Source organism: Talpa europaea, assembly GCF_964194135.1.
Source record: "Talpa europaea genome assembly, chromosome: 16".
NCBI classification, from domain to species: Eukaryota; Metazoa; Chordata; class Mammalia; order Eulipotyphla; family Talpidae; genus Talpa; species Talpa europaea.
The window spans coordinates 6,145,957-6,172,395 of NC_140084.1; the positions used below are offsets into that span (position 1 = coordinate 6,145,957).

General features: G+C 61.0%; 2 protein-coding genes across 3 annotated transcripts; both read right to left on the minus strand.

Annotated features, from left to right (window-relative positions):
- Window positions 1–6,326: 6,326 nt before the first annotated feature.
- CDH16 (cadherin 16) lies at window positions 6,327–14,362 on the minus strand (the record flags this gene model as incomplete). Of its 2 annotated transcripts, none has more annotated exons than XM_084257892.1 (17): window positions 6,327–6,424; window positions 7,185–7,301; window positions 7,601–7,708; window positions 7,842–8,018; window positions 8,795–8,928; window positions 9,492–9,733; window positions 9,844–10,032; window positions 10,118–10,194; window positions 10,277–10,492; window positions 10,745–10,895; window positions 11,108–11,230; window positions 11,815–12,011; window positions 12,729–12,887; window positions 13,235–13,373; window positions 13,442–13,597; window positions 13,987–14,070; window positions 14,318–14,362. In XM_084257892.1, 17 exons carry the CDS (start codon window positions 14,360–14,362, stop codon window positions 6,327–6,329), a joined length of 2,412 nt encoding a protein of 803 aa, XP_084114018.1. The 2 variants fall into 2 exon arrangements, with proteins under 2 accessions (XP_084114018.1, XP_084114017.1); XM_084257891.1 differs by having other exon boundaries at window positions 7,842–8,084.
- Window positions 14,363–18,177: 3,815 nt separating this feature from the next.
- Window positions 18,178–20,601, minus strand: RRAD (RRAD, Ras related glycolysis inhibitor and calcium channel regulator; the record flags this gene model as incomplete). The annotated part of the gene is made up of 4 exons (XM_084257095.1): window positions 18,178–18,455; window positions 19,329–19,533; window positions 19,650–19,723; window positions 20,241–20,601. The coding sequence occupies 4 exons, from the start codon at window positions 20,599–20,601 to the stop codon at window positions 18,178–18,180; spliced, it is 918 nt and encodes a 305-aa protein (XP_084113221.1).
- Between the last annotated feature and the right edge of the window lie 5,838 nt (window positions 20,602–26,439).

Sequence of the window (26,439 nt, forward strand, 5' to 3'; positions counted from 1 at the left end):
TCTGGGGTCCTGGGATCCTATGGGGCCATGGTTGATGGCATGTGGGGAGATGACAGAAGCTGTGGACATACCGGACACTCTGAAAGTTCAAGTGCAATCTCAGTAGTCGTGGACCCCAAAGGTATTTTTTACAGGGGTGCCCCTGGGTTTGAAGACCAGAGATGCAAAGAGGGGCGTCCCAGCAAAGTCAAGGGGCATCTTTCTGCCGAAACCAGGTGAATATGTGTGTGTTTGGCTGTGGGGCTTGTTGTGACCTGAATTTAGCAACAGAAGATAAAAGCATAGAAAAAAGACTGGAAGGAAACCTGATTAAAATGTATTTTTAGTACCATAACAACAAAACCAAAAGTGACCGTAGCAGTAACGAAGGTAATAATAGAAGCTATTTCCATGTGTTTTGTGGGCCAATTACGTGGCAGTCGTGTGCTAAGTAAGGGCTTTGCTTGTGCTCTCAGTTAATCCTCCCAATGCTCTCCGCTCTGGGAGGCGGGGGCCGCGGCCTGCGTGCTGAGCGCTATCTGTGAGGTTGGTTTCTGCCAGGTCTGCAGTTTCCCTGGAGGTAGACGGAGGAGCCCTCAGGCCCAGGACTCAGGGGATGCTGTGTTCTCCCTGCCAGCAGCCCTGAGTGTGAGAGGTCACGGCTGGCCCCCTCAGGGATGCCTTTGGGGAGCCAGCCAGACCCACTGAGCTGACTCCAGCCTACTCCTTTAGGCGCTGGGACTCGAAATAGCGACTGCTCGAGAGCTGACAATCAAAGGGCAGCTAAAAAAAGTCCCCACAGTCTGGGCTCTGTCGCACACGGCTCGGAGGACCTATTTCGGGGGAGAGGGTGCCGACGTGCCAGTGGAAAATCCATGGGGTGGGAGTCTCCAAGGTGGGGGAACCATGTGCCTGCCTCCCTGCATCCTAGGCCCCCTACCCCTGAGTGTGCACATAGACACACACACACACACACTTGCAGCCCTTAGCCTGCCTTCCTGACTGTGGGAACTTGTCATCCCGACAACAGCCCAGGAAAGGAATGAGCCAACCGAAGTTCAGAGAGGGCAAGCAACGTGCCCAAGATCACACAGCTAGGCGGTGGGCAGGGCAGTGGCCAGCATGGGCTCCTGTGGTTACAGCACAATGCTCTCTCCATGGAGGCAGCCCTGGTCTATGGCCTCACTGGAGAAACCAACACATTACCCTCTGGAGTGTGGCATACTCAGAGGTGCATTCTGGGTTGGAATGGATAGGACGCTAAGCAGGACTTGAGGACCATGTGGGAAGAAATAACCATTGGAAACCCCCAGAGCAGTTCTGATGGGACCTTGCCTGGCTGGAGGAAAGGCAGCTGGCATGGGGCCTTATACTGAATCAGCCCAATCCTCCATCTTGTCCCTGTGACCACCTCAATACCCCCTGCCGCAGGGCCCCCACAGCCTGGCAGCCTCCACCAAGTTTCCAGAGAATGTGTCAGATAAGGGGCTGGTGCTCATGACTCCCTCCCACCCAGCCACTATCTCTGACCTTACCACCACCGCCCAGTGGTAAGAATAGCAACAGCCCCAGTGAGTGGGCACACACACGGGACAACACCAGGCAGGCAGCTCTGGCCCTCAGACTGAGGACAGGTCTCCAGGCCCCTCTCCCCATCAGTTCCAGCCCCATCCCGCCCTGCCCCACCCCCATCTGGCTAGAAGTCCCACACCTTATGGTACAGTGCCAAGGCTAGCCTCTGCCCCTGCGGCCTCAGCAGAGGGGGTCTGGAGGGAGCACACCGCCTGTTGGTCCTAGCCTGGGGTCTCAGAAGCTGTGCGACGGGGAGCTCAGTGCCATCCATGTCTGGGTTAATAAACAGGGAGAGGACACAGCACCCCCAAAGCATGGGAGACAGGCAGCCAGGCCACTCCTGGAGCAAGAACCCCTCGCTGCTTTGCCCACTGCAGCCCAACGCAGCTCCTGAATGCCACTGTGAACTCTGACCTTTGACATCCTTGTCAGTGGGGTGTGGAGACGGCGAGGGGAGGGTGTGGGCGTCCGCGAGCTGACAACGGGGCGTGTTGTGGCTGAGTCCCGCCTGTGAGTCTCTCTGGGACACTCCCGTGGCTTTGCTTCGCCGGTGTTGCTCGAGTGTGCGAGGGCGGCTGCATCCCCCTGAGGGAAGAGGCGTTGTCATGGAAGCCACAGCGAGCGTCACTGTCACTGTGACACTGGAAGGGGGTAGATCTAAGGAGCCTTGTGTCTGAGTTCTGAGTCACCATGACACCTGAGGGGGCTAGGGAGCCAGTCGGTGCCCTCTGCGGGTCTCGGGCCTGACTCACAGTGTGCTCAGACCAGGCCCCAGGCCCGTCCCCCCGCTCTCCTCATCTCCCTCCTGTTCTGGGCAACTCTTCTCCTGGACTCTCGAGCCTCCTTCTTGTTTCCCCTGTGACGCCCCCAGTGGTGTGTGTGCGTAGCGGCGGGGGGGGGGGGGGGCATGGGGTGCTGGGGGAGAGAGGAAGGGACGGGCTCCAGTGAGCTCCCTGCACACCACACGTGACAAAGGTGCCACACAGACCAGGCTTTGACGTTCAGTTTCACGCCCACAACCACACACATGCACACACGCACGCCCCTGGTGGAGTGACCGGGCTGACAAGGGCCCCCAAGGGTCCCCAAGCTCCATCTCCTTACGCTAGTCCTGCCAGGCAGGCCCCCCAACTCCTGTAAGCCTTTGGGGGTTCCCCCCATCTGAGACCCTCTAGTTGGGGACAGGCCGTCCCGCAGCAGCAGGACCTCTGGAGAGACAGGGGAAGGCCCCGAGGCCTGAGCTAGAGTCCTGGGCTGGGTTCAGCTGGGTGTGGGTGGGGGTCTCTGAGGTCCCAAGACTGTTTTAGTCTTTGTGAGGGAGGGCCAGGCTGACCTCGGGGCCTCTCGCGAAAGCCTTCATCGCTGGGGCTGGAAAAAGTTTAAAAATACCCTCATGTTTACATTCTTTCCGAGCCCGCCTCCTGATCCTCAGTGCTGGGTCCCTTTGATCTGGCCCCATGCCTCTGGAAGGGTCCTGGGAGGGGGGGAGCGAAAGCCCCCTACTGAGGCAGACCCTGAGATTTCCCCCCAGCTCCAGAGCAGCAGGAATCCCAGGAGACCCCTGGGTGTCGCAGAACTGAAGAGCACCTGGAGCTGGCTAGGAGCCAGGACGAGAGGTGGGTGTCTCCCCCAGGGTCACCCAGCAAGGCCAGTTGGGCCCAAGGCTGGGGTCCCTCTCCCTACTCCTTCCCCAAGCCTAGGCCTCACGGGCCCTGGGGAGGAGCTGAGCGTGTGGCCATGGGCATCTGTGCTGAGTCTTCCCCGTACCTCATGGACCAGGTTAAAGTCACACGTCTTGGGCCTCTGCCGTGTGCCTGGCGCTGCGCTGACCGTGTTTTGCAAGGATTATCCCATGTGGTTCAGCGACTCCACTTTATTGTATCTTATTTTCTCCACTTTTCCCGAGAGCAGCTCCACCGTGGTGACATGCGTTTTATCAGTGAGAGAGGCTCAGAGAGGTGAAGTGACTTGCCTGGTGACACACAGCAAGGATGAGTCGGCGCACGGACCGCATGTTCTTCTACCCACGTTGAGCCAGCTATCCCCACCCTGCCCTGTGGGGCCTAGCCCTGCTGCAGCGTGAGGGCATCTCACTGGCAGGAATCTTCACAAACACCCATTGACCGCACTGCCAAGCCCAGGGACCAGTGTCAGCTTCCTGTTTCTCTCCCGCGGTGACCCAGCAGAAGCCGCACCCCTGCACAACCTCACTCTCCTCTGTGGAAGGGGCTGAGGAGCACAGAACAGGTTCCCATCCACAGATGCTCAAGGAAACAGCCTGTGCTCCTGGGGCTTGTGGACGTCGTTGTCAGTCCCAGCAGCGACACAGTCAGAGTGGTCTGGGGCTTGAAGAGCAAGGAAGAGGCCTCAGACAGGGGCAGATGCTTGAGTTACCCTGGTGCCCTGTACCCACCCTTTGTTGGTGGCCCCCCTCCCTGCTCACCAACCCATGTACACTACCCCCCTCGCCCACCAGCTTGCCCATACCTTCCGCTCAGCCACTGTGGCGCCAGGAAGGCACAGAGCAGGATCTCTGTGATCCGCACAGACGGGTGGAGAGTCCTGGAGCCCTCGGTGGCTTTTCAGGCTTTTATTGAGCCTTTTACCAGGAACCGGGGGGCCGGGGGCCTGGGAGGGTGGCAGGCCGCTCAGCCCCCGGATAATCTTCACTCTTTCTGGGCTCTCTGGCGTTCTCTCGTGGTCTCTGCTCCTCCTTGGCTGCTCTGCTGGTTCTGCTCTCCTTCTCCCGGTTCCGTTCCCGTGACGCCACCCTTAAAAGCCCAGTCTCAGCCCAGGTGCACCCACCTACGCCTGCCCGCGCCTTGCCCCAGGTGTCCGCCATCAGGCTTGCAGGAAGGGCGGCAGGGATCCATCATTAATGCTAAGGCGGGAGGGCGGAAACGTCTCAAACTTTCTCACCCGCCCATCTACCCACCCTTCCACTCAGCCACCACCTCCCTGTCTCTCTTGCTCTCCAGAGCAAGGGCCCGGGGAGCAGGGTGAGGCCCGGGCTCCAGCTGGATGGACTTGGGAAACTCCCTCCACCTCTTTGCAAGTCACTGTCCCCACTTTACCAGGAGTAGCTGGCCTGGGTGGTGACTAAGGCCCTTCTGGGGGATCTCTTGGGAGCAGAGACCAGCTAAAGGCCATGGACACTTGTGCAGAGGTAACACGACAGTTCCATCTGATTCCAAGACTCTCGGCTGCAGCCCTTGGCCTCCCTGACCTTTAAGACCCTCCACTGCAGAATCCTGCTCTTGCGAGTTGATGGGAAGGTTAGATGAGGAACTGCCTTCCCTCCGGGAACTTTCTAGCTCTTTGACCCTGAAGAAGTCGGAGTGGGTGCAGGATCCTGGGAGAGGGGCAGGATCCCAGCTTGGACTAGGGTAGTTGGCAGAGCCTTGGGGGCTGGGGCTGAAGGTAGGGGTCGGGTGGGAGGGAAGTAGAAGAGGGAGGAGGGAGAGGGTCTGGGCCCAGGATGTCTTGGACCAACCTCAGAGTCCATCCCTCAGCTGAGAATCGTGGCTGAGTTTCCCAGACTCCCCCAGGTCAGCCAGGATGCCCGCCCTGTCTCTCTTGGTGAGGTTTGGCCCCCATCCCGCAGAATCTGCCAGGAGTGGAGAGATTATCTCCTAAAAATAGGGTCTGGGCCCCACTGAGGTTATTTTTTTCCCTTCCCCGTGATTTACCTTCATCGGTTCAGGGCGCTTGGGACAGCAAGTCCCACCCTGGCTCCCCAGAGACCACTGGGCGGAGGCTGTGGGGGAATCAGCATGCACCTGGGATCAGTCGGGGTCAGGAACTGGAGGTCAGTCAGGAGGTATAGTTGGGGCTCAGCAGGGCCCCAAGGCCATGGCTTAATCTTAGGCCAGGGAAGGGGTTCATGTGGGCAGGGTTAACTCCAGGGTGAGCCTCAGGGATTCCTGTCCCACCCAAAGGTGCTCATCGGAGTGATCCCCTCTTCTCTGACTTTCTGCAGGCCCCCCTGCTCTCACCAGTCTCTCCATGGCACCCGAAGATGTCATGGGGCTACCCTGGGGCAAAGATGTATCCCCAGCCTCAGCTTTCCCAGTCCGGCCCCATGACACCCTCACGCTTCCAGGGCAGACCCTCCTGGGCAGGGGCCTCCGCCAGGCCCAGTGCTGGAGACTCACACACAGGGACGTGAGGGTGCGCCCACACAAGCACAGGACAGGAGAAGCTGTCAGGTGTTCTCCCAAGTCAGGATGTCCAGGAAGACACAGAATGACATGTCCAAGGACACCCTCCTCGACACCACCCAGACGCTTAATCCAGCAGGGCCTCTGAACGTCCATGGAGACCACCCGCCCTGCTCTAGCCTCACGCTCTCACCTAGAGCCCGTATGATGCTCCCTCTCTTTCCCACGGGGACCCCAGGCTTCTCCCTCAACCTCCCCAGACCCTTTCCATTGCAGCAAGAAATGGGGGCGGGAGGAAGGGCAGGTGGGCACAGAGAGCGCACACGCACGCACACGCACGCACACGCTCGGACATCGGCACAGCAGCCCGCCGGGCCCTCCTGGCTCTCCGAGCCTTTATTGTTGGACAGACATGCCGCCATTTGAGGAACTCCCTCAGGCAACCCATAAAAAAGTTAGCGTCCAGGCCCTGCAGACCTGTCTGGCAATGGTGTGTCCATGCCCGCACAGGAGGGCGCTTCTGCTCTGGCCTGCCCCCCGTGGGTCTGCAGTGCTGGGCTTTCTCCCAACAGCTTCAGGTGGAGGCTGAGGTCCCTGCGCTGGCGCCTGGACCATTCAAACCCCTGCCTTTAGGGGCAGGCTGTCCATTGGCTGGTCTAGGTCCTTCTTCCTCACCAGACTCAAGTGGGTGAAGATTAGGATGAGCAAGAAGCCTGAGGGACCCGAGAGAGATGGATCAGCCAGCAGGAGGGGCCCTGGGACTTCTCCAGCCTCAGGAAATTTCCTAGACAGCATCCCCGAGGCTGGCTGGGTGCGACTCTGGTCCTCGGGCCTGAAGAAGCCTGACTGACTTGCCCAGCCCTCCCCAGGTCCCCGCCCCCCTGGAGGCTGCCCCAGAGCATCCCAAACCCCAAAACCCCCTACTCTGGAGAACAGTTTGATTGTGGGGTGAGGGGCGGCGAGTGGGGGGTTGTCATCTGAGATCAGAGAGTTGTTCCTACACACCCTGGAGAAAGCTGGTACATTGTAGCTCTGCGTTCACCAGCAAAGAAAACCAGGGGAAATATTAGGGGGCTCACAAATTATAAAGGGATGCAAAGAAATAAATAATGAAGGATTTAGGCTGTCATGATCCTGCACGAGTCACTTAGCTTCTCTGAGGCTCAGTGACATCATCTGGAAAATGGGGAGATGTCAGGATTTGCTGCTCAGGCTTACGGGGAAGATGCAACACTACTATCCTCTGCTGGGCACAGGGTGTACTCAGTCGGGGGGTGACAATGTGACAGTGAGTGCTGTTATCAGCGGCCAGGATGATGATGATTATGACAGCAGGAGGCAAGAGCATAATGACTAAGGCAGTTGGGGAGGGGGACCCCTTCTTTAGTCCTCAGGACAGGGTCGCTGTTTATCCAGAGGCTGCGGTGCCAACACCCCTCCTCCTCCCCCATGCGGGAGCCCAGCCTCCATTACCTATCACTATCAGGGTGCCCACGAGGGTGCCCACCGCCGCCAGCTTCGTGGGCATGCCCTTCATGCGGCCCACCTTGCGCATGCACTGCCCATCCATGTTGCAGCGACACACAATCACTGGGGGGAGGGGACAGGGGAGGAAGGTCAGGGCCTCGGGGAGCCCAGTCCAGTCCAGCCGGCTGGTACGGGTGCTTCTCTGCACGTGCGTGTATTCATGTTTGGGGGAGGCAGGGTGCGTGTCCCTCCGCGCTTGGGCCTGCAGGCACTCCGGTCTGTGTTTTCGGCCGTGATGTGCAGGTGTGCACAGGCGTGTGCTGCCCGTGTGAGCCCGTTGACACCCGTGCCCGGTCCCTCCCTCTGCGTCCCTCAGGAATTGCAGGCCACCGAGCTCGGCTGCACCTGAGCCCTGCTCTCACCTCGGACCTGGAGCTGCCACATCCGGGCATCGTGGCTGACAACCACGGGGATTATATGCTCACGCGGCTCCACCCAGTGCAGGGCCAGGGTGAGGTAGGCATGGGAACCTGTTGGGACCGTCAGCGACAACCAGTCACTAGGCTAGAGAGTCCTCTGGGGCCTGCTTCCCGCAGGTCCAGCGCCACCCCACCATCCAAGGGCCACCCCGCTTGGCCACAGCCTTCTCCACTGCTGACAGACCGTTGAGAGCCCAGAGGCGCCAGTCCCGCTGCACCGTGGGGTTGGGACCAAGGGCGAAGCTGTAGGGCCCGTGCCTGCCAGCCGGGTCGGGGTCTTTGCTGGGCCCGCTGACAACCACGCCGTGGTCCTGGCGGGGTGTGCAGAGGTGTTGCGTGGGCACAAGCGTGGGCGTCAGGGCTGAGGCAGAAGGGGCCTTCACAAAGTGGATCACAAGGGTCACGGAGGTGCTCGGCATCAGCTCATCTGCAGAGAAGGCATCAGCCATCAGCCTCACCCCCTGACCCCTGCGCTTCCTGCTTCTCTCCATGCCGCCATCACCCCGCAGTGGTCTCCCTCACAAGGCACTGTGCCCCTTCACCGTCTAAAGAGTGGCCCTGGGCCTGTCTGGGTGCCAAGCTGTCCTCACCCCCCCCCCCCGCCATCACCCCGCCGTGCCTGCCGCAGACAGCCGGGGCAGCCGGGACCTCGTTGGAAATAGCCTGACTGTATGCCCTGAAATGCCCGCACCACGGGACTGCCCGGTCCCTGGGACCAGCCCCCTGGCAGCCCCACGCCGGCCAGCGCCCAGTGCCGTCAGCGAGGCAGCAGAGCCCGCTGCACCTGCCTCCCTGCCCACTCAGGTTACCTCCTGGCACGCCTGCCTGGCATAGCCCCAGCCCTCCCTCCGCCTGCCAGCCCCATCCCCTCTACTCCTGCCCGTGCCTAAGGCCAACACCCTGAGAGCACCCGGGGGTGCAGGGGCAGGGGCTGCAAGTGTTACACTAGGTGGGTGGTCTGAGAGGGCAGGCAGGGTCCAGCCTTTCTTACAGGGAGACCCCAAATCCAGCCGCCATCCCTCCCTTCTGCCGGGGGCTTAGTGGACGCCAGAAAGGGCCTCGGGGAGGAAGCCTGCCCTGCCCTCTGTCTGTCTGGGGCTTGCTGGCCCTCTGGGGGCCCACGCTGCCTGGCCATACCTTCTTTCCGGGCCTCCACGAGCACCGTGTACCTGTCCCCGGGCCGGGCGCCCTGCAGGGGCCGGGCCGTGTGCACCTTCCCCGAGACGTCCTCAATGGAGAGCCAGCCCTTTGAGTCATTGACCAGGGAGAACCTGAGGCCCAAAGAAAATGCAGGCTGGGAGGCACCGGGCTCGTATGTAGGCTGCTGCCCAGAGACCCCCCTGGGCCCCCCGGGCCATGTGAATTGCTCAAATGCCACATCCTCTAGTGACAGGGCGGCAGCGTGCCTGGGGGGTCCAGTCTCTCCAGCCTCGGGGGCTTGTTGGGGCAGAGCTTGCACCAGGGACACTAGAACAGGGGACAGATCGTGAGAGGCGGGGGGCCTGATTCAACTCCTTGTTCTCTATCATCCCCACAAAGGGGCGGGAACAGGGCCAGGGCCTGGAAACAGCCCGTGGGTGCTGCAGTCTGGGTGAGGGCAGGGGAGAGTCCAGGCCAGCCAGGACAGCGCGGGAGACATCACCTGAACTCTCATGGGGAGCAAATCCCCCTCTCTGTGCCCTGCTGGCTCCCCAGCCCTGAGCCCATCCCCACCAGGAGTCACAACCTTGGCATTAGCCTCAGTTTGAGGACTATTCCAGGCCCCTCTGAGGCTCTGGGGTCATCAATGGGAGCAGGGGAGACCCAGCCCAGGTAAGGTGGGTTTCTGGCTCACCTGAGAGAACCGCTCATCGGGCCAGCAGGCTGGATGGTCAGCAGCAGGGAGCCGGCTGGGGTGCTGACAGGGACGCTGGCTTTATAGCTCTGCTGGTCCAGCTCGGGGCCAGGGACCACCCTCTCCACCAGAACAGTCACCGTGGCCGTGGCTCCGGGGCCTGGGCCTGGCCCCGCTGGCTCCGCTGCGCTCAGCACCACCACCACCAGCGTGTGACTCGGAGCCGCCTCGTAGCTGAGTTTCTGGAACCAGTGGGGCCTGGGTCACTGTGGGGGCCGGGGCGTGGTACACATGTGCAAGTGTGAGTGTGTGTGTGTGAGAAGGTCCGCCCCTCCCACCCCCAGCCCCTCACCTTGAGGAGTCGGAGTTGGACCTGGTTGGAATCTGGCTTCCAGTCCAAGCCAAAGGTCCCGTCTGCATTCCCCGCCTCAATGGCAAAGCGCATGAGGCGAAAGGCAGGGTCAAGGTCAGCATCAGTGGCCATGAGTGTGGCCACCAGCGTCCCAGGCTCTGCATCCTCAGGGAGGCTTATGGGCTCAACCTGGCAAGATGGAAAGGGCCCGTGAGCCCCAAATCAATGTCCTTCCAAGGTCTCCTCCCTTTCCAAGGTCTCTGTTCCTGCTTACCGGGGAAGTGGTAAACTCGGGGGCATGGTCATTGATGTCCAAGATGGTGACAGTGACCGCACAGGTACTGCTGAGGCCTGAGGCAGGAGAGGGCATATTGGGGAGTCCAGGACAGGCACAGGGGGCGCAGAGGGCCCCTATCCCCATGAGGGCACTTACCGCCCTCCGCTCCTCCTAGGTCAGTGGCCAGCACCTGGAGCAGGAAATCCTGGCCGGCTCGGAGTGGGGCAGCCCCCAGGGTCACACTGCCAGAGGCAGAGTCTAGCTCGAAAGCCCCCTCCTCAGGCTCAGGGCTCAGCAGCCGATACACAACCTGAGAATGGGGGGAACCAGGGGCATCTGCGTCTTCTGCCAACAGGCTGGTTACCTTGGTGCCTGCAAGACAGCACCCACCTGCTGGGACCTGAGGTCTTGGCTCACCCTTTCCTCCCTCAGGCTGTGCTGGACCAACGCTGAGCTCGTGTGTGTGTGTGTGTGTGTGCGCGCGCGCGTGTGTGTGTGTGTGTGTGTGTGTTTTGTTGGGGGGGTGTGGACATTAATAGGAGGGCCTGAGACTGAGCCCATCTCAGAGAAGAGCAAGACTGGATGGCTCACAGGGATGTCACCCCACCCCCTGACAAAGCCCACCTGGGGGACTGAGCTCAGGAATGCCGACTGGGGGGTTCACAGGGGGGCAGACAGGTGCGTTGTCGTTCTCATCCATCACCACCACATGCAGCTCCAGAGGTTCCGTGTAGTCCTCGCCTCGGGTGTTCTGCGCCCGTACCTGGAGCAGGTACTGTGGTGGGCAGTGGGGGGGGGGGCCTCAGATGAAGGTTGGGTCCACTCCAGCCTGGGCTGGGTCTGGCTGCCCTCCTGGTAGCCAACTCCAGTTCTTTGGGGAGCTCTTCCACTGCCTCAGCGTCTATGGGGGATATAACATCCCCCAAAGCCAACAAGACAGTGCCCAAGCACCCCAAGTTTGCCCCCACAGCTCCCCCCTCACCTCACCTCAGCCTGGGCTTCTCGGTCCAGCTCCCCGGTCACATAGAGCGTCCCCTCTGCATCCACATGGAAGGGTCCAGGGGGCTGGGTCTCCAGGTGGTAATGTACATTCCCCCCACTCCAGCGTACCTGGGGGGAAGACACGACACAAGGACACCCCAGAATGGAGTTCACGTCGGCTCTTATGTCTCAACTACTCTTGGGTGGGGAGCTTGGGCCCTGACTAGGGAGCGACCCCAGGCAAGTTGCTGTCTCCCCTGAAATCCAGGAAGGGTCCTTCGGTTTGGGACACTTGTTTCGGCCACTCCACGGTGGCCTTGCTGACCCAGGCCGCAGTGCCCGAATGGTGAGATTGTTTCATTCTCTGCCCTCCCGGGCTGGGCCTGACCCAGGGCGTTCCTCGAGGAGGCCTGAGACATTCCCGGCCTGGGCGACAATCCCCATGGCAGCAAGGAGGTGGCAGCTGTTCTCCCCAGGAAGACTTGGGCAAGCTGAGAAGGTCAGGGGAGAGCAGGTAAGGAGTCAGGGCCTGGGCCCGGGGCTGGAATGCCCACTCCATCGGGGGAACTTCTGGGGACAGTGGTAGGAGGCGCACAGCTAGGGGAGGAGCAGGGTTCAAGCTGGGCCCCAGGGCCACCCTCGCAAATCTCTATACACTCAGGGCCAGCCCCACCAGTCGTGGGGCGACAGCGGTCACTGATGGCCACGCTCACCTGGGAAATGTTGTGCGGGTACAGGACTTTGAGATTCTCTGCCAAGTGCACAGGATCCAGGGCCCCCCAGGTGCTCTCTACCACTGAGACGTCGATGACGGTTGTGGTCTGGTAGCCCGAGACTTGGTCACCCATGTCCTTGACCTGTGCCAACAGCTGGTAGGGCCCCTCTGGGGCTTGGTGCAGGCTGGCGCTCCCTAGAAGGTTGAGAGGTGGCGGGCAGCAAGGGACCAGGGCATTCTTCGCAGGGAGGCACCAAACAAAATCAAGCCTGTGGCAGGTGTGTGGGATACTCTCTTGGTCAGGAAATGAGGGGGGCTTTCAGCATCATTGTGAGCATCCCCTCAAGAGGCAATAGTTTGCAAAGCCACTTGTTATTGTCCTGATTTATCCACATGAGGAGTGACTGATGGACTGGATGGGTGGGTGACTGGCACGGGGGAAGGGCACGTGGGTAGATGAGGGCATGATGGATTGAATAAAGGGGTGCTTGGGAGGGGCCTGCAGACGGGTGGGGATTTGAGCGTGTGCATGGATTTGGACCACCTGTGTCGCCGGGTGGAGGTTGTGAGGGGCCGCTGATGGTGAGTGGGTGTGGGACTGACTTCTCTTTCCATCCCCAGGCCCTGCCTCTGCTCTGAACTCCCAGCTCCAGGTCTCTGTCATCGCCAGGTGCAAGATCTCCCAGCACGTGTCAGGGCTACAACCCCTCAGGGCTCTCCTACCCTGGCCCTGGGGTTCTGCCTCCCCCCACGGCTCTCGCCCGGCCTTCTGCCTAGCAAGCCTCCCCCCTAGAATGCTCTTTCTTCTTCCTCTGTCTCTCAAGCTTCCACCCACCCTTCTCTGGCAGCTCGGAGGCCGCCGTCTCCCGCAGATCTCCCTCCCCGCCTCCCCGCACACCCCGCCAGGCTCACCCTCGGGGCTCAGGGCCAGAGCCCCCAGCCGCGGCTCCAGCTGGAACATGTGAGGGGAAGGCTGGGCTGGGGCCTGGTGCAGGATGTGGAATCGAAGATCCGAGTTGGCCGAGCCGGGTTCATCCCCATCCGAGGCCTCCAGGAAGAGGAAAGGGACGCCTGGAGGGTGCGGCGAGGACACACAAGGGGCGGCAGGGTTGAGAGAGGCTCCCGGGCCCCTTATCTCTCCCAGCCCTTCCGACCCCCAGCACCGTGTCTGCGCCCCGGCGGGGAGCCGTGGAGTTTCATCTCACTTCGCTGACGGGCAGACCGAGGCGGTCAGGAGTGGACGGGACGCGCCTAAAGGCGCTTGGGTGGCCGGGGGCAGGGGGCGCAGAAACGCGAGGCTGCGGGATGGACTCTGGCCGCCCTGGCCCTCGGCCACCTCTCGGGCCCTCTCTGGGTTCTCTGGCTCCCCGGAAGCGCCCACCCGACCTGGCTGTGAGCCGGCTGCCCCGGGCACTCACCAGGCCTCGTGCCCCGGCTCAGCCGGACTCTGTAGAGCGCCTGCGCGAAGCGCGGCACCTGGTCATTCTCGTCCTTCACGCGCACGCGCACGGGCTGCGGGCCCCACAGGACGCCCCCGTCCTCGGTCTCCAGGGCGACCTGCAGGGAGGAGAGTCAGCGCCCGGCCCTGCCTTGGCTGCTCACACCTGCCCCCCGCCCTGGCGTACCTGGAGCTGGTAGTCCGCCTGCTCTTCTCGGTCCAGGGCCCGGGTCGCCAGCAGGAAGCCAGACTCTGCATCCACGGCAAAGGGGCCCTCAGATGCCCCCTCTGAACTTCCTGAGAGCACAACGTGCCCCTCGGCCTTCTCAGGGGGCAGTGGCAGCTGGTGGGCGAGAACAGAGATGAGGGAGCGGAGTCCGGGCCTGGGGGGTGCTCCCTCTACCCAGTGGCTCCCGAGACTCAGAGAGGGCAAGCACTTGCCCGAGGTCGCCCAGCCAGCAGCAGGACTAAGGTTCAAAGTCAGAGCTCTCTCCCCCGGACTGGGTGCCCCCCAATACTCCCCCCTTTCTTTCTGGAGCTTGAAATTCATAATTCACCCAAATTTCACGCTTTACTTAAAAGTCTGCTTGCTTGAGATTGAAATCTCATTCATCATGCACACTACGATGTCCTCTCTGGGGAGCAGCTTGCAAGGAAGCCGGGGCAAGAGAGAGAAAGGAGAGCCGGGGAGGAGCCGCAGCAGTTCAGGGAGAGGGAGAGGCGAGGGTTCACCTTGGCCAGGTACAAAGGGAAGTTGCCGCCGTAGTTCTCCGGGACTTCCACGAGCAGCGCTGCAGGCTGGGCCTGGAGGAGAGCCTGTGGGAGAGTCTGGCTCTGTCATTGGGCACTGGGGGCCTGACAGAGAAGGGGTGTTGCTGCCCTTCCCTGGGCCCGGATGTGCCTTCACCCCGCCATCCTCTGACATCTGAGCCCATCACAGGCCTGCGCTCAGCTCTCACCTGGTGCCCCTTCAGCTACTCCCGGCATGGCCCAGGTAGAGGGGGGACAGGAGTGCTAACCCCTAAGGCCGGGATCTGAGGAAAAGGAGCAGGGCCCGGCTCACCTGGGGGAGGGAGAGGCAGAGCAGCCACCACCAGGCTGGGACCATGGTCAGGACAGGCCTACGGGACAGGGTGGTAAGGATCTGGCTTAGATCCGTGGGCTGGAGGCTCCTCCCAGCCCCCTCTCCCTGGAAACCATTCCCCCCCTTGTCCAGGAAGAGGAGGGGGGGTTCCCCAAGTCCCATGGGGGTACAACGTCCCGCCTTCTTTAGCAGAACCCCTGCCCCCCGGCCACTGTGGGGCAGGCAGCCAGGCGTCCCTCTTGCCTTCTGTGCTGCCCTTGCAACTCTCAGACCTGCCCTCCCCGCCGCCTGGACATTGCCCCCGCCCACTCCCACCCTGCGTCCTGCCCGAGCCGCTCCGCACACAGCCAGACTGGCCTCCTCCTCCCCGCGGGCAGGCTCCCCATCACCTGCGGAGCCGTGTCCAGCTTCTCAGCCAGGCCCCCAGGCCCCCCGAGGCCCCCAGGCCAGCCGCCCTGCTTCTCGCCTCTCCGAAGCTCCCCATGAGCGTTTCATTTCCACCCTTTTATTTGCCTCCCCAGCCTCCCCAGCTCGCAGATCCCAAAGTGGCTATTTCCCAGAAGCCCTCCAAATCCTTGAAGCCATAAAGACCCTGGCAACTCTGAGGGTCCCCGCCTGCCATTGCAGCAAGGCCAGGAGGGCAGGGCGTGTCCAAGGTCACGGGAGTCTCCACTGCAGAATCCTCCAGGAACAGAGGCTGCTGGTTCAAAGACTCCAGGACGGTGCCACCTCCCGCTGCCACCCTCAGAGTCCCTGAGGGAGGAACCCTGCCCTCCCCTTGGTGGCATTTGCCACCACTTGGCAGCAGCTGATGACAGAGAAACGGACAACCCCTCCAAGAACGACTCCGCCAGTTCTTCCCTGGACGATGGGTGGACAGGGCTGCAGTTCTCACTCCCCTGCTCCCACCACCCCCACTCTGCCCACCCTCTGTTCCGCTCACCCTCTGGTGCCTAAGGCTGGCTCCCTGGTCCAGCCGCCGGGGAAGAGCTCCTTCTCCAGGGAGCGCTGTCCGGGCCAGGCCAGGCCAGGAAGGAGGGCAGGACGGATACTTGCTCAGGAGTGGAAAACACCCCGGGGCCCACAGCAGCAGGCCTGGCCCCGCCCAGCCCCCCAAGTTACTCATTGACTTTGGGAAGCTGGGCACTGCTCAGCATCCGTGACTGCCAGCCCCAGGAGGTGGGGGAGTCGCCGAGCTGGCATGTCTCCCCACCCTCCACAGCCCAGTGCATTTCCTGGGCCCCTCTAGGCTTGAGGACTTTTCCTGTGACTCCAGACTCCATCCCACCGGTACCCCACCAGCCAGGTCGGCGGCTTCGCCTTGGCCCCCTCCGTTCCTTCTGTCTGGAATGCCGCCCCCTTCCCTTCCCGCCCTGGGAGCACCTGCTCAGACTGTCGACCTCGGCTCACAGCCCCTCTCCAGGAAGCTTTCCCTGGGGTCCCGGCCCGGCTCTGCTCAGGGTTCTCTGGGAATTATTTCCACCCTGCGCCCACGCCCCGCGCCAGGTGCTCCCTCTGCCAAGACAGAGAAGACACCAGAGTGTCAGTGTCTGCCTTTTCCATCAGGCCGCGAGGCCGGGGCAGGACTCAGACTCAGCTGTGGCCTGGCCCTCGCCTGGCAGCTCCCTACCGGCCGGGGGGAACTGAAACAAGCGGACGGAGCTGCGCCTCCTGGGCACTGCGGGGCTCCAGACCCCCCAGCAGTGGGAGCAGCGGGAACCCCAGTGAGAACCCCGCGGCTCCTGAAGTGCTTCCACGGGGCCCTGTCCGGCCACAGGACAGTCTCGGCCCGAGAAGGAAAGCTCAGGTGACCTTGAGGGCTGACCCGGGGCCCCTCCCCCAGTGAGGCAGCCAAGTGGAGCAGAGAGAAGCTTCCAGGGCTGAGCAATCTGGGATGAGGGGGAGGGTGGGAAGGACCAGGGGCCCTGGCCTCTAGTGCCTCCTTGTTCTCGGAGCTTCCCGTGGTGTCCCCTGAGTCCTGCCCATCGCACGTCTGGCTGGTTTCTCTCAGGCTGGAAGCTGGGCTGGGATCCCTCAGCTGCCCCCAAACTTGTGTCACACACTGAGGACCTGCCTGGAGGTCAGATACCCCAACCTAGAGCCCCGCAGTGTGGTGGTTTGAAGGGGCCTCTCACGTGTTAAGCTCCCACTACGTGCCTGGTACTGCACTAAGCACACACTTCATTCTTCCACCCACTCCCTTCTGAAGGGGACATCGTCCCACGTCACACGTCGGGGTGCAGAAACGCTGAGTGGCTTCCCCGGGTCATACAGGCAGGCAGTGTGCAGAGCCTGGTAGGCCTGGCTGCTTTTTCAGGCTTTGGGGCCTTCACCTGCTCTGAGAAAACATGACCTCTGCATGCCTTGAAGTGTGTTGGGGCATGGGAATGGGGAGCAGCAATGGGCGGGGGCCACTGACATTGCCCTGGGGGCGTGTGGGTTAGCCAGAGGGGCCCCCACCCTGAGGAGCAGCTCCCAAGCCTCCTTCTGTCATCGAACCACCATCGAACCACAGCGATCAGTGTTCCTCTACCCAAGTGTGAGCGACCCCAGGGTTCTGTGAAACAAATAAACTGACCCAGTGAAGGAATATATGCACCCTGACCTGGAACTTTCTCCGAAACTGTTCCCAGTCTTGCCCCGGGCTGTCCACAGCCTCTGGAGACACGCAGACCCACACGCCAGGTCCCCTTCCACCCCTTCCACCCGGTCACCTCGCCGAGTACTTGTTTCCCACTTGCCCAGCGCAGGTGTTTGTTCCTGAAATGATGTAGGTGCAGGCCCTGCAGACACATGTGCCCAGAAGGGTGCCCCTCCCCAGGTGCGGGCGGCGGGCCATGGGACACCTCTGGCTGTCAGTGCACAGCACACTTGCCCACATCAAGGCAAGGCCTCTCATTTTGGCCAGGGCGGGCTCCAGGGACTGTTTCCACCGAGGTCACATTAGCCAAGCTGAGCATGGGAAGCCCTGGCCTGGACCTTCTCAGAGGAGAAAACACAAGCCTCCTTCCCCAGCGGGGGCACCTCAGAAGTTTCCCACAGACAACCCACCTCAGTGGACCTCCAGTTCCCCAGGAGGCAGCAGGGCAGAGACACCAGCCAGGGAGCCAGGCCCACGGTTCTAATCTGACCATGAGCTCTGGGGCAGGGCATGATCCCTTGGGCAGCCTCAGTTTCCCTTATGTACTCTGGGGTGAACCCCCTCTCAGCAGGATAATACCAGGTCCCAGTGAGGAGAGGAATCTAGGTAACTGGGGGAGGGGAGCCGTCTTCTCTCTCTTACTTGGCCCAGCCCACACCTGCTCCCCCCACCCCAAGCTGGCTGCATCCAAAATCAAAGCCAACACTAAAACGGGGCAGTGAGTAGGATCCCTCAACTTTGGGAACTCTTCCTAGAACCCCTCCCAGCTCCCCCACCTGCCCCCCAACCCCCACACACACACACCATGGGAGGAAACACAGAGTCGGCAGCCCTGACCTATCAGGAAATAGTCTTTATTACAAAAATCTGCATGTAAACAAATAGCCGCAGCACTGAGCGGCCTCCCCGCGGGGCACGCACACCCACGTGTAAAGAGACCGAGCCCTCTCCCCACACGCAGGCCTCCCACTCGGGCTGGGATTGGGCTGTGGCTTGGGTCTCACGTGGGCCTGCACACGCATCTGTGGGCCCAGCCTCAGTGGCCACTGGCAGCCACCTCCCTGGGCAGCACTGCCCGTCTGCCCCGATGGAGTGGGGGACACCCAGAGTCTGAGGCAGCCCGAGGCGCCGGGGCGGTTGGCTGGGCCAGCCCACCAATCTGCCCATCTGTCTGTACAACAACGTATGTGCCGGGGCCCTAGAGCACCGACAGGTCGTGGCAGGACTTGGATTTGGCACGGAAGGCCATCTTGCGGCTGTTGCGCGCTACAATGCGGCCCAGGAAGCGCTTTGCCTTCTTGCCCAGGCTCTCCCTTCGCCGGGTACCCGCCTGCCTGCGTGCATTGGCTTCCTTGGTGTCCCTGCGCAGGCGTATCTGGCGCACGACGCCCTCGAACAGCGCCTGGACGTTGTGGTGCAGAGCAGCCGAAGTCTCGATAAACTTGCAGTCAAAGACCACAGCGCAGGCCCGGCCCTCTGAAGTGGGTGGGGGACAGGCACAGGTCAGTACACAGCGGGTGGGCGGGTGGAGCCCGTGAAACCCCAGCCACCCCCTGGCACCTGCCACTTAGGCATCTGTAGGGAAGCAAAGGGGCAGCCCAGGGTTCTCCCCAGAAAACACACCCCAGAGGGTGCCAGGCATTGCTGGATGCCCCACAGTCAGTCTGCCTGCGTTGAAGGTGCTCATGAAGACCCAGAAGGGAAACACACTTGGAATAATCTGAAGTCTCGTCATTAAATGGAAAGGCCGCAGTGGTCAGCTCAGGGCGACGAGAACTTTGTTGGACAACTTAGAATTTCACGGTTTACTGTTCGATCCTGATGAATGGCCCGGGGGACTGGGGTAGGGGGTGGCAGGGGTGGAGACTGACCAGGTCCTGCTAAGGTCCTTTGAGGGGGGACTTAGGTTTGGAGGCTCAGAGGAGGATGCTGAGCCCAAGGGTGGGGGCTACAGGGGAGGGCCCTCCCCCGGGGCAAGCCTGCGCTGAGACTAGCCTGGCCTTGGCCCCCAGGCGCTGACTGCCTGCCCTGCTTCCCTGCACGCTCCTCGCGCCTCTTGTCAGGCCAGGGCCAAAGGGGACGGTCCAGGCGAGCTCTGAGGAGTCCCTGGTCAGCGCCCCGTGGCTTCCATCTCCCCTAGTGCATTTGGTCCCCGCCCCATCTCGAGTCTTTCAGGCCGCTGGGTGTCCTGCGGGAGGGCAGCAGCTCTGTCCCTCACCCCCCACTCCACTTTTCTTCCTGGACATTTTAAGTCGCTGACGATCCCCAGGGACTTGAGCTCAGCCAGGCCTGAGCGAACCCTAGCCCGGCCAGGACCTCCCTCCCCTCTCTGCCCCGTTCCCTGCTCACCATCCACGGAGACCTCACGAGAGCGCACCAGGTCACTCTTGTTGCCCACCAGGATGATGGGCACGTCATCCATCTGCCTCGCCCGCCGCAACTGGATCCGAAGCTCTGAGGCCTTCTCGAAGCTGCCCTTGTCGGTCACTGAGTACACGATGACGTAGGCATCTCCCATGGCCATGCAGTGGCCGGGCAGCCAGTGGCCCCCGTCCTAGGGGACACAACAAACATACATCCACCCAGTTGTTCTCACACCTGGCTATAAAGCAGACCCCCACCCCCTGCTCACCCCTCCCACACCCGCCCAGGGTCTCCGGGGCATCCTACCTGCTCCCAAATGTCATAGACCATGAGCGAGGTCTCCTCTCCGTCCACCACGATGGAGCGATCGTACGTGTGCCCTGGGCAGGAGACCAGCAGCCAGGTTACCTCCTGGGCGCAGAAGGCCCTCCCTGACCAGTTGGTGGGCCACACCCACCAACTCCCCCCACCCCATCTTTCCGCCACTGAGGGCTGTGTGGCAACAGAAATAACAGGGGAAGTGGGGGACAGAGAGCATGGTGTGCCCCCACCTCAACACTCTTCCCAAGCTAGCACTACACTGGGTGGTCACACCGAAGGTCCCAACCGCCTGTTGCCTGCGCCCCAGGGTGGTTCTGATCACAGACCCCGGGGCACCTCGGGCACCTTTCCTACAAACCCCCTGGGCTCTGTTCCCACCCCCCTGTGCTGCAGAGCAATCCTATGCACCCCGCGGCCTGCTACTCCGGGCGCGTCCTCCATCAGAGGCGGGGACTCTCCGCGGAGTGGGGAGCTGGCGTCTAACTCTGAAAGCGACTTCAGAATCCCATGGCATTTGCTGCTTTGGATCCGAGCCCCCAGCCCTGGCGCCCCGGGTCCGCACCCGCAGCCCCTCACCTGCAGCCTCCGCCTCGGGCCCGTCCTCCACGCCGCCGAAGATGCGCGCCAGGGCGCTCTTGCCCACGCCGGGCGCCCCCAGCAGCAGCACCTTGAAAACGCTGTCGTCGGAGTCGCTGCCCCCGGAGCTGAGCGATTCTGAGGACCCCTCGGGCCAGTCCAGCCGGGGGCCCGCGGGCCGGTCCCCGGATCCCGCCACGGCCGGGGCGCCGGGCGCCAGCGCCGCCTGCAGGTCGCGCGCGTCCACGGGCATGCTGCGGCGGTGCAGCGCGGGCGCCGCGCCCCAGGGCGAGCTGCCCCGACGGCGCTCCCGGCCCGCGCCGCGGCCCGCGCCCGCCACGCCGCCGCCGTCCAGGGTCATCGCGTCCACGCGGGCTGGGGGCTGCGGCGGGAGCGGGTCAGGCGCGGCGGGGACGCCCCGCACGCCGCCCGACGGGTGGGCCGGCCGCGGCGCCCTCCGCCCCCCACCCCCGCCCCGCGGGGCCCCGAGCCTGCGCGGACTCGGCCCTCCCCGCGGCCCGTCCGCCCGCACCCCAGAACGGGCTACAACCCCGCCCCCCGCCCCGCTGGACGCTCACCCGCTCGCCCACCGACAGCGCCACAGCAGGTCGGGGCTCGCGCAAGCCGCTCGCGCACTCGGGCTCAGCCACGACGCCGCAGCCGCTGCCTCCCGGCCACGCCGGCCCGCGCCGGAGCCGCCTATTTAAGCCCCGGCCCGCCCCCGCCCCCCGCCCCCGCGCCCGCCCCCGCCCCCGCCCGCCGCTGGGGGGCTGACGTGTCCGTCTGCTCCCCCCACCCAGGGGAATCCCCCACCCTCCTCCGCGGGCCTCACACCACCCAGACCCCGCCCCGCCCGCCAGGACACGTGTGCGTGTGTGTGTGTGTGTGTATGTGTGTGCGCGCGTGTGTGTGTGTGTGTTCAGGGGAAGGGTTTGATGTGGGGGAGGGGGAGCAGGAGGTGGAGGGCGCCCCATGGGTGGGGGAAGCCAGAGGAGCCAAGGGCGCCAGAGTTAGACTCGACCCTTTAACAGTGACGCTCCCTCCCCTCTCCCGGCGCCGGCTGCTGCCCTGAAGCTACAGGCGGGCCAGACCTCACCCTTCTCTCCCACGACACCCACTGCCCACTGGCTCGCGTCTGAGCTAGAATTTAAGGGTCCGGAATCCCCACTTCTGACCGCAACACCAAGTCCTTTCTACTCCCCTCAACCTGCCCCAGGGAGGTGAAGATTCTCCCTGCCCTTCAGAAAGGCTAGTGTCGCCCCCACCCCTGGGCCCCACCCCTGGGCCCTACCCCTGGGCCCCAGGGGCCTTGCAGAGCTATTTGGAGGAGGGCACAAGGAAAGGTTGCCCCTGGCAGTGGGCTGAAGGGCTTGATTCTGGGGGGGAATAGAGGTCCAGAGAAGGGGAATGAGGCGCGCAGTCTCCACCTCACCCCTGCTCTCCCATCACCCTCCAGGCAGCTGCCAGCAGCTCTGCTAAAAATAGCTGGCCCTGGCCGTTCTGCTGCTGGTCACTCGGCTACCGGGCTGGAGGCTGCCCAGGCTTGGGGAAATCCAGGCAGACAGGTGTCAGAGGCCAACAGGAGCTGATAGGAAGGGGCTGGACCGGGATCAGCCTGGGTCCAGATGCTTTGAGTCTTCCGTGTCCGGACTGCCTGCGGCTCAGGGCCATCCAGAATTGAGCGGTTCAGTCTTCTACCAGGAGGGGTATAGTGGGTGTGGGTTTGTGTAGGGGGGTATTTTAGCCACCACTGCCCAGAGCTCACCCACCCCCAGGCCTAGGGTGGGTGTCTGGGCACACCAGGGAGGAGATGTAATGGGGGGGCTGCCCACAGGCTCATGGGTCTTGCCCCGTCCCAGCCTCAGGCTACCCAGCTGCAAACTTGGCATTATCTGTTGGCCTTGCTCTTGTCTGGGGTGTTGAGTATTGGGGGCAGGCAGCTGTGAGGTGCTTTGTGACAGCACCCTGCTGTCAGACTCTGACGTTTGATGACAAATGTGGCGGGGGTGGGGAGCACGCATTCAGGGCTCGGGTGACATCATGGATGAGTGGATCTTGGTGGGCTGTTGTAGGTTGTCATGGAGACCTGGGTCGGGCTCTCTGGCTGCTGCATCAGTTTCCTTGGTAACATCCTAGAGGGCCCTGGAGTCAGGAGGGCCTGGTTAGGTAAATGTTAGGGGTCCCTAAAGTAGGTGAAGGCTGAAATGAGGGGTATCTTGTCCCTTCGTGCCCTTTCCTGGATGAGGTTCAGCGGGAAGAGGGAGGTGTGGGTCAAGCCAGAGGACACTAGTCTCAGTAGCCAGCAAACCACTTCCCGTCAGGAATCCTGGCTGGGCTGCTGATGGCCCCTCCTAGCCATCTCTCACGTGACCATGCCCTGCAGAGCCCATGGGTGTCCAGTGAGGGTAAGTGTGGGGGCTGCAGTGGTTCTTCCTAGCAGGGAGCCGTGTGATAGGAATTAGGGCTGGGTTTCCCCTCTGGTAATCTGAGCTCTTGACTTCGGCAGTGTTTCCTCATTGCCAAGGGAACTGCATCCACACTGGGCCACTCAGGCCCCAGACATTCCCCACCAGGTCAGAGCCACTTACCACACGTTTAGGTATGATCAGAGGCCATGGGGACCAAGAGTACATGACCTTGGGATGCCCCCCGCTCCCACCTCCTGGCCCTCCCAGCTGTCTGGGCTGAGCTTAAAGGTGCAGGAGCAAACAGAGGCTGAAACACCCCGTGGCAGCCTAGCCTTCAGCTCCCAGGCCTGCTCCTTGCTCTCTCCTCTCTGCCCATCAACTGACTAAGACTGCTTCCTCCTGGTTAGAACAGGAATAAAGTCTTCCTGGGGGTGTCATTAGAAAATACAAATAAAGGGCCTCCCTGGTGGCGCAGCGGTTGAGCGCTGGGTTGCGAAGCTGCCCGCAGCCTCTGCAGCGTCGGTTCAATCCCCGGCTGCTGCCCGGCCACCGGAGGAGGGTCCCACATGGCGCGCAGACCTCTCCTGCCGCCCGCTGCTCCCCTCAGCAGTGTGCTTCGGTCCTTCTGCCTGCTCTGCTCCCCACTCTGGCTCTGGTGAATTCTCTCACCCTCCCGCGCTTCTGACTGTACCCAGTGCTTGTATAAATAAATAAATCTTTAAAAAAAAGAAAAATATAAATAAAAAACGTGAATCATACCAGTAACCCTGTTGACACACCTGTGCCCACAGTCATATCTCTGTAAGAATATTTTATTATCTTCCTTGGTTGGAGAGGACAGTGTGAGTCAATCAGTGGCCCTCTCTTGCTCCTGCTGTATTCTCTCAGGAGCAGTGGTCTGCCCAGAAGAGGGGCAGATGCAGATACGTGTCCCCCATATCTACCATCTCTGTGTGGGGCCCCCACATACTCTTCCTCCACTTAGCAAAATCTTACACAGGGAACCGGGCTAGGTGTCCCTGTTCTCAGCCCCTCACACAACAGCCCCATAACCCAGGGCCTCCGTTGTGTTCTAAGGTTCATCGTTCATCTCACTGGGCTCTACTAAGTACCTGTGGACCAGGTGTCTGTGCCACGGGCATAATAGTGAGCAAAAATGACAGCTGGGTACATGCATGCATGTCATCTCAACCCTAGGTCAATTTCACTTGTGATTTATTGCTCCCCTTTTGGAGACATGCTGAGGCCTGAGAAATCATAGGCCTGAAACAGCAGAGCCAGACATAACCTCAGGGAGGGCTTCAAGTACCTAAACTTCACCACCTCTCTTTACTTCTGTGTCCTTAGACAGCAGCTGCTGTTCTAGAAAATTCCCGAAATTTCCCTCAGCACTAGCCCAGGATTCAGACAGTGTCCGTGCAGGCAGCCAGGAGCCAGGCATAGATGAGTCAAGCCTGACAAGGACCATCTGATATGCCAGCTGTGACATGAGCTTCATGTCCTTTGCCCACCGTGGCCCGGCTGCCAGGAGGGCCAGCTGAATGACTCAGTGACAGCTGTCTCCCCCATGACCCCCATCTCCCATTTGGACACAGACACCTTAGATAAACCAGGCTTTCAGTGAGGAGCTATACATGTGCTAAGTCCCCAGCTGGATGTGGTGGTTGGGAGGCTCCCTGGGGCTTACAGGGACCTGGCTCTTCAGCTTCTCTCTCTGGAGCACTCACCTTCATCTGTAGAAATGGGGAGCTGAGGGGGTGGAGGGGCTATGGTAACATTACCTAGGAGAATGTCTTAAATGAGCCTATTTTGTTGCTTTGTGTTTTTTGTTAATTTTTGGCCCAGATCCATTTTATTTGTTTTTTAGTTTTTGTTTATTTTTTTCTTCTAAGTCTTCATTTTTTACTTACCTTTCTGATTTTGTGCCTGTGCCTTCAACAATTTTCTGTTCCTTAAGAAGAACATTCCTGGGGCCTCCCTGGTGGCGCAGGGGTTAAAGACACAGCTCTATTAAGCTATAGCCAGCCACTGCAGCATGTGTTTGATCCCCGGCCAGGGAGGTGACCCACATGGCACGGCAGACCTCTCCTGCCTCACCCACAGCTCCCCTCAGTAGTGTGTTTCAGTCCATCTGCCTGTTCTGCTCCCCACTCTGTCCCTGGTGAATCCTCTCACCCCCCACACTCTGGCCTGTGCCCTAGTTCTTGTATGCATAAGTAAATTAATTAAAAAAAAAAAAAAAAGAGCACGCTTGATCCTGGCAGACATATTGAGCACACCAGGAGCTAGCAGAGGCCTTGTAAATGTGTTTTCCTTTTAGATGTCTCATAAAAACTTTAGGCCTCACAGCATTAACTCCTCAAAGTTAGCCTGGGCACATGTCATGTAGGGGTTTTGGTGCTTTGAGTGTAAACGTTAGCAATCTCTTAGGAGAGGTTCAGGACAGCCTGGTTCTGTTAGAGGCTGTGTTGTAGGATAGCCTGTGACAATATGTCAAACACAGGGCCATTTGGAGTGCCTCTGGACACTGTCCTCAAAAGAGCCCAGATTCACTTCCATCTCCGCGGAACAGTTGCCAAGTGACTGTCATTACTATCCTCACATGACACAAGGAGCAGAGACATGGGCTGAAACATCACCTCTGAGCTGGGGCAGTGGGACCTAGAATTCTGCTCTTGGTCTCTAGGTGGCAAAGCTACTCTCTTCAGGACTCGGGTTGGAGGTTGGAAGTAGGCCCTTCTAGGCAGGCAACAGCGCCCCCTGTCAGCTGAACAGTACCTGACAAGCTGCTCAAGGTCCCCTTTAGTCCCTAGCTGAATGTCTTGGGGAGTATATTATTCTAGAAGTTCATTTCCTTACCTGCAAAATAGGAATAATAAAGAATAGCGATTACCACTGGATGGAGGATGAGCAATTAGGTAATATGTATATTGGCCCTTGGTCCAAGGCCCACTCCAGGACAGGCTCAGTGTTGTCAACAGTGTTGTCAAGAATAGATGTGCTGGGCCTCCCCGGTGGCGCAGCGGTTGAGCGCTGGGTTGCGAAGCTGCCTGCGGCCTCTGCGGCGCCGGTTCGATCCCCGGCTGCTCCCCGGCCACTGGAGGAGGATCCCACATGGTGCACAGACCTCTCCTGCCACCCGCTGCTCCCCTCAGCAGTGTACTTCGGTCCTTCTGCCTGCTCTGCTCCCCACTCTGGCTCTGGTGAATTCTCTCACCCTCCCGCGCTTCTGACTGTACCCAGCGCATGTATAAACAAAACAAACAAACAAATATAATAAATAAATAAAAACATGCCTCTATAAAAAAAAAAAAAGTTAAAAAAAAAAAAAAAAAGAATAGATGTGCTAAGTGCCCAGGCTCCCTGCTGACACCCCTGGCGTTCCCTGCACACCGTCGCATCTGAGCCTCAGCAGGGATGAAGTGGCAAGGCCAGGCTTTTTAATTATTCCATTTACCGCCTGTGACAGAAACGAGGCAGGGAAACCACAGCCATATACCCCACCCTCGCGGGAGGGTGAGGATTCACCAGAGACAGAACGGGGAACAGAACAGGCAGACTGACTGAAATACACTGCTGAGGGGGGCAGCAGGCGAGACAGGAGAGGTCTGCTGCGCCATGAGGGACCCTTGCCGGCCAGCTGGGATCAAACCAGCACTGCAGAGGCTGGGGAAAGCTTCACAGCGCTGCGCTCAACCACCTGCGCCACCAGGGGAGGCCCTACTAGTGTATTTTTTTAAGGTTTTGGTATACTGCAACTTTTCAAAATCAGACTAACTGGAAAAAACTTA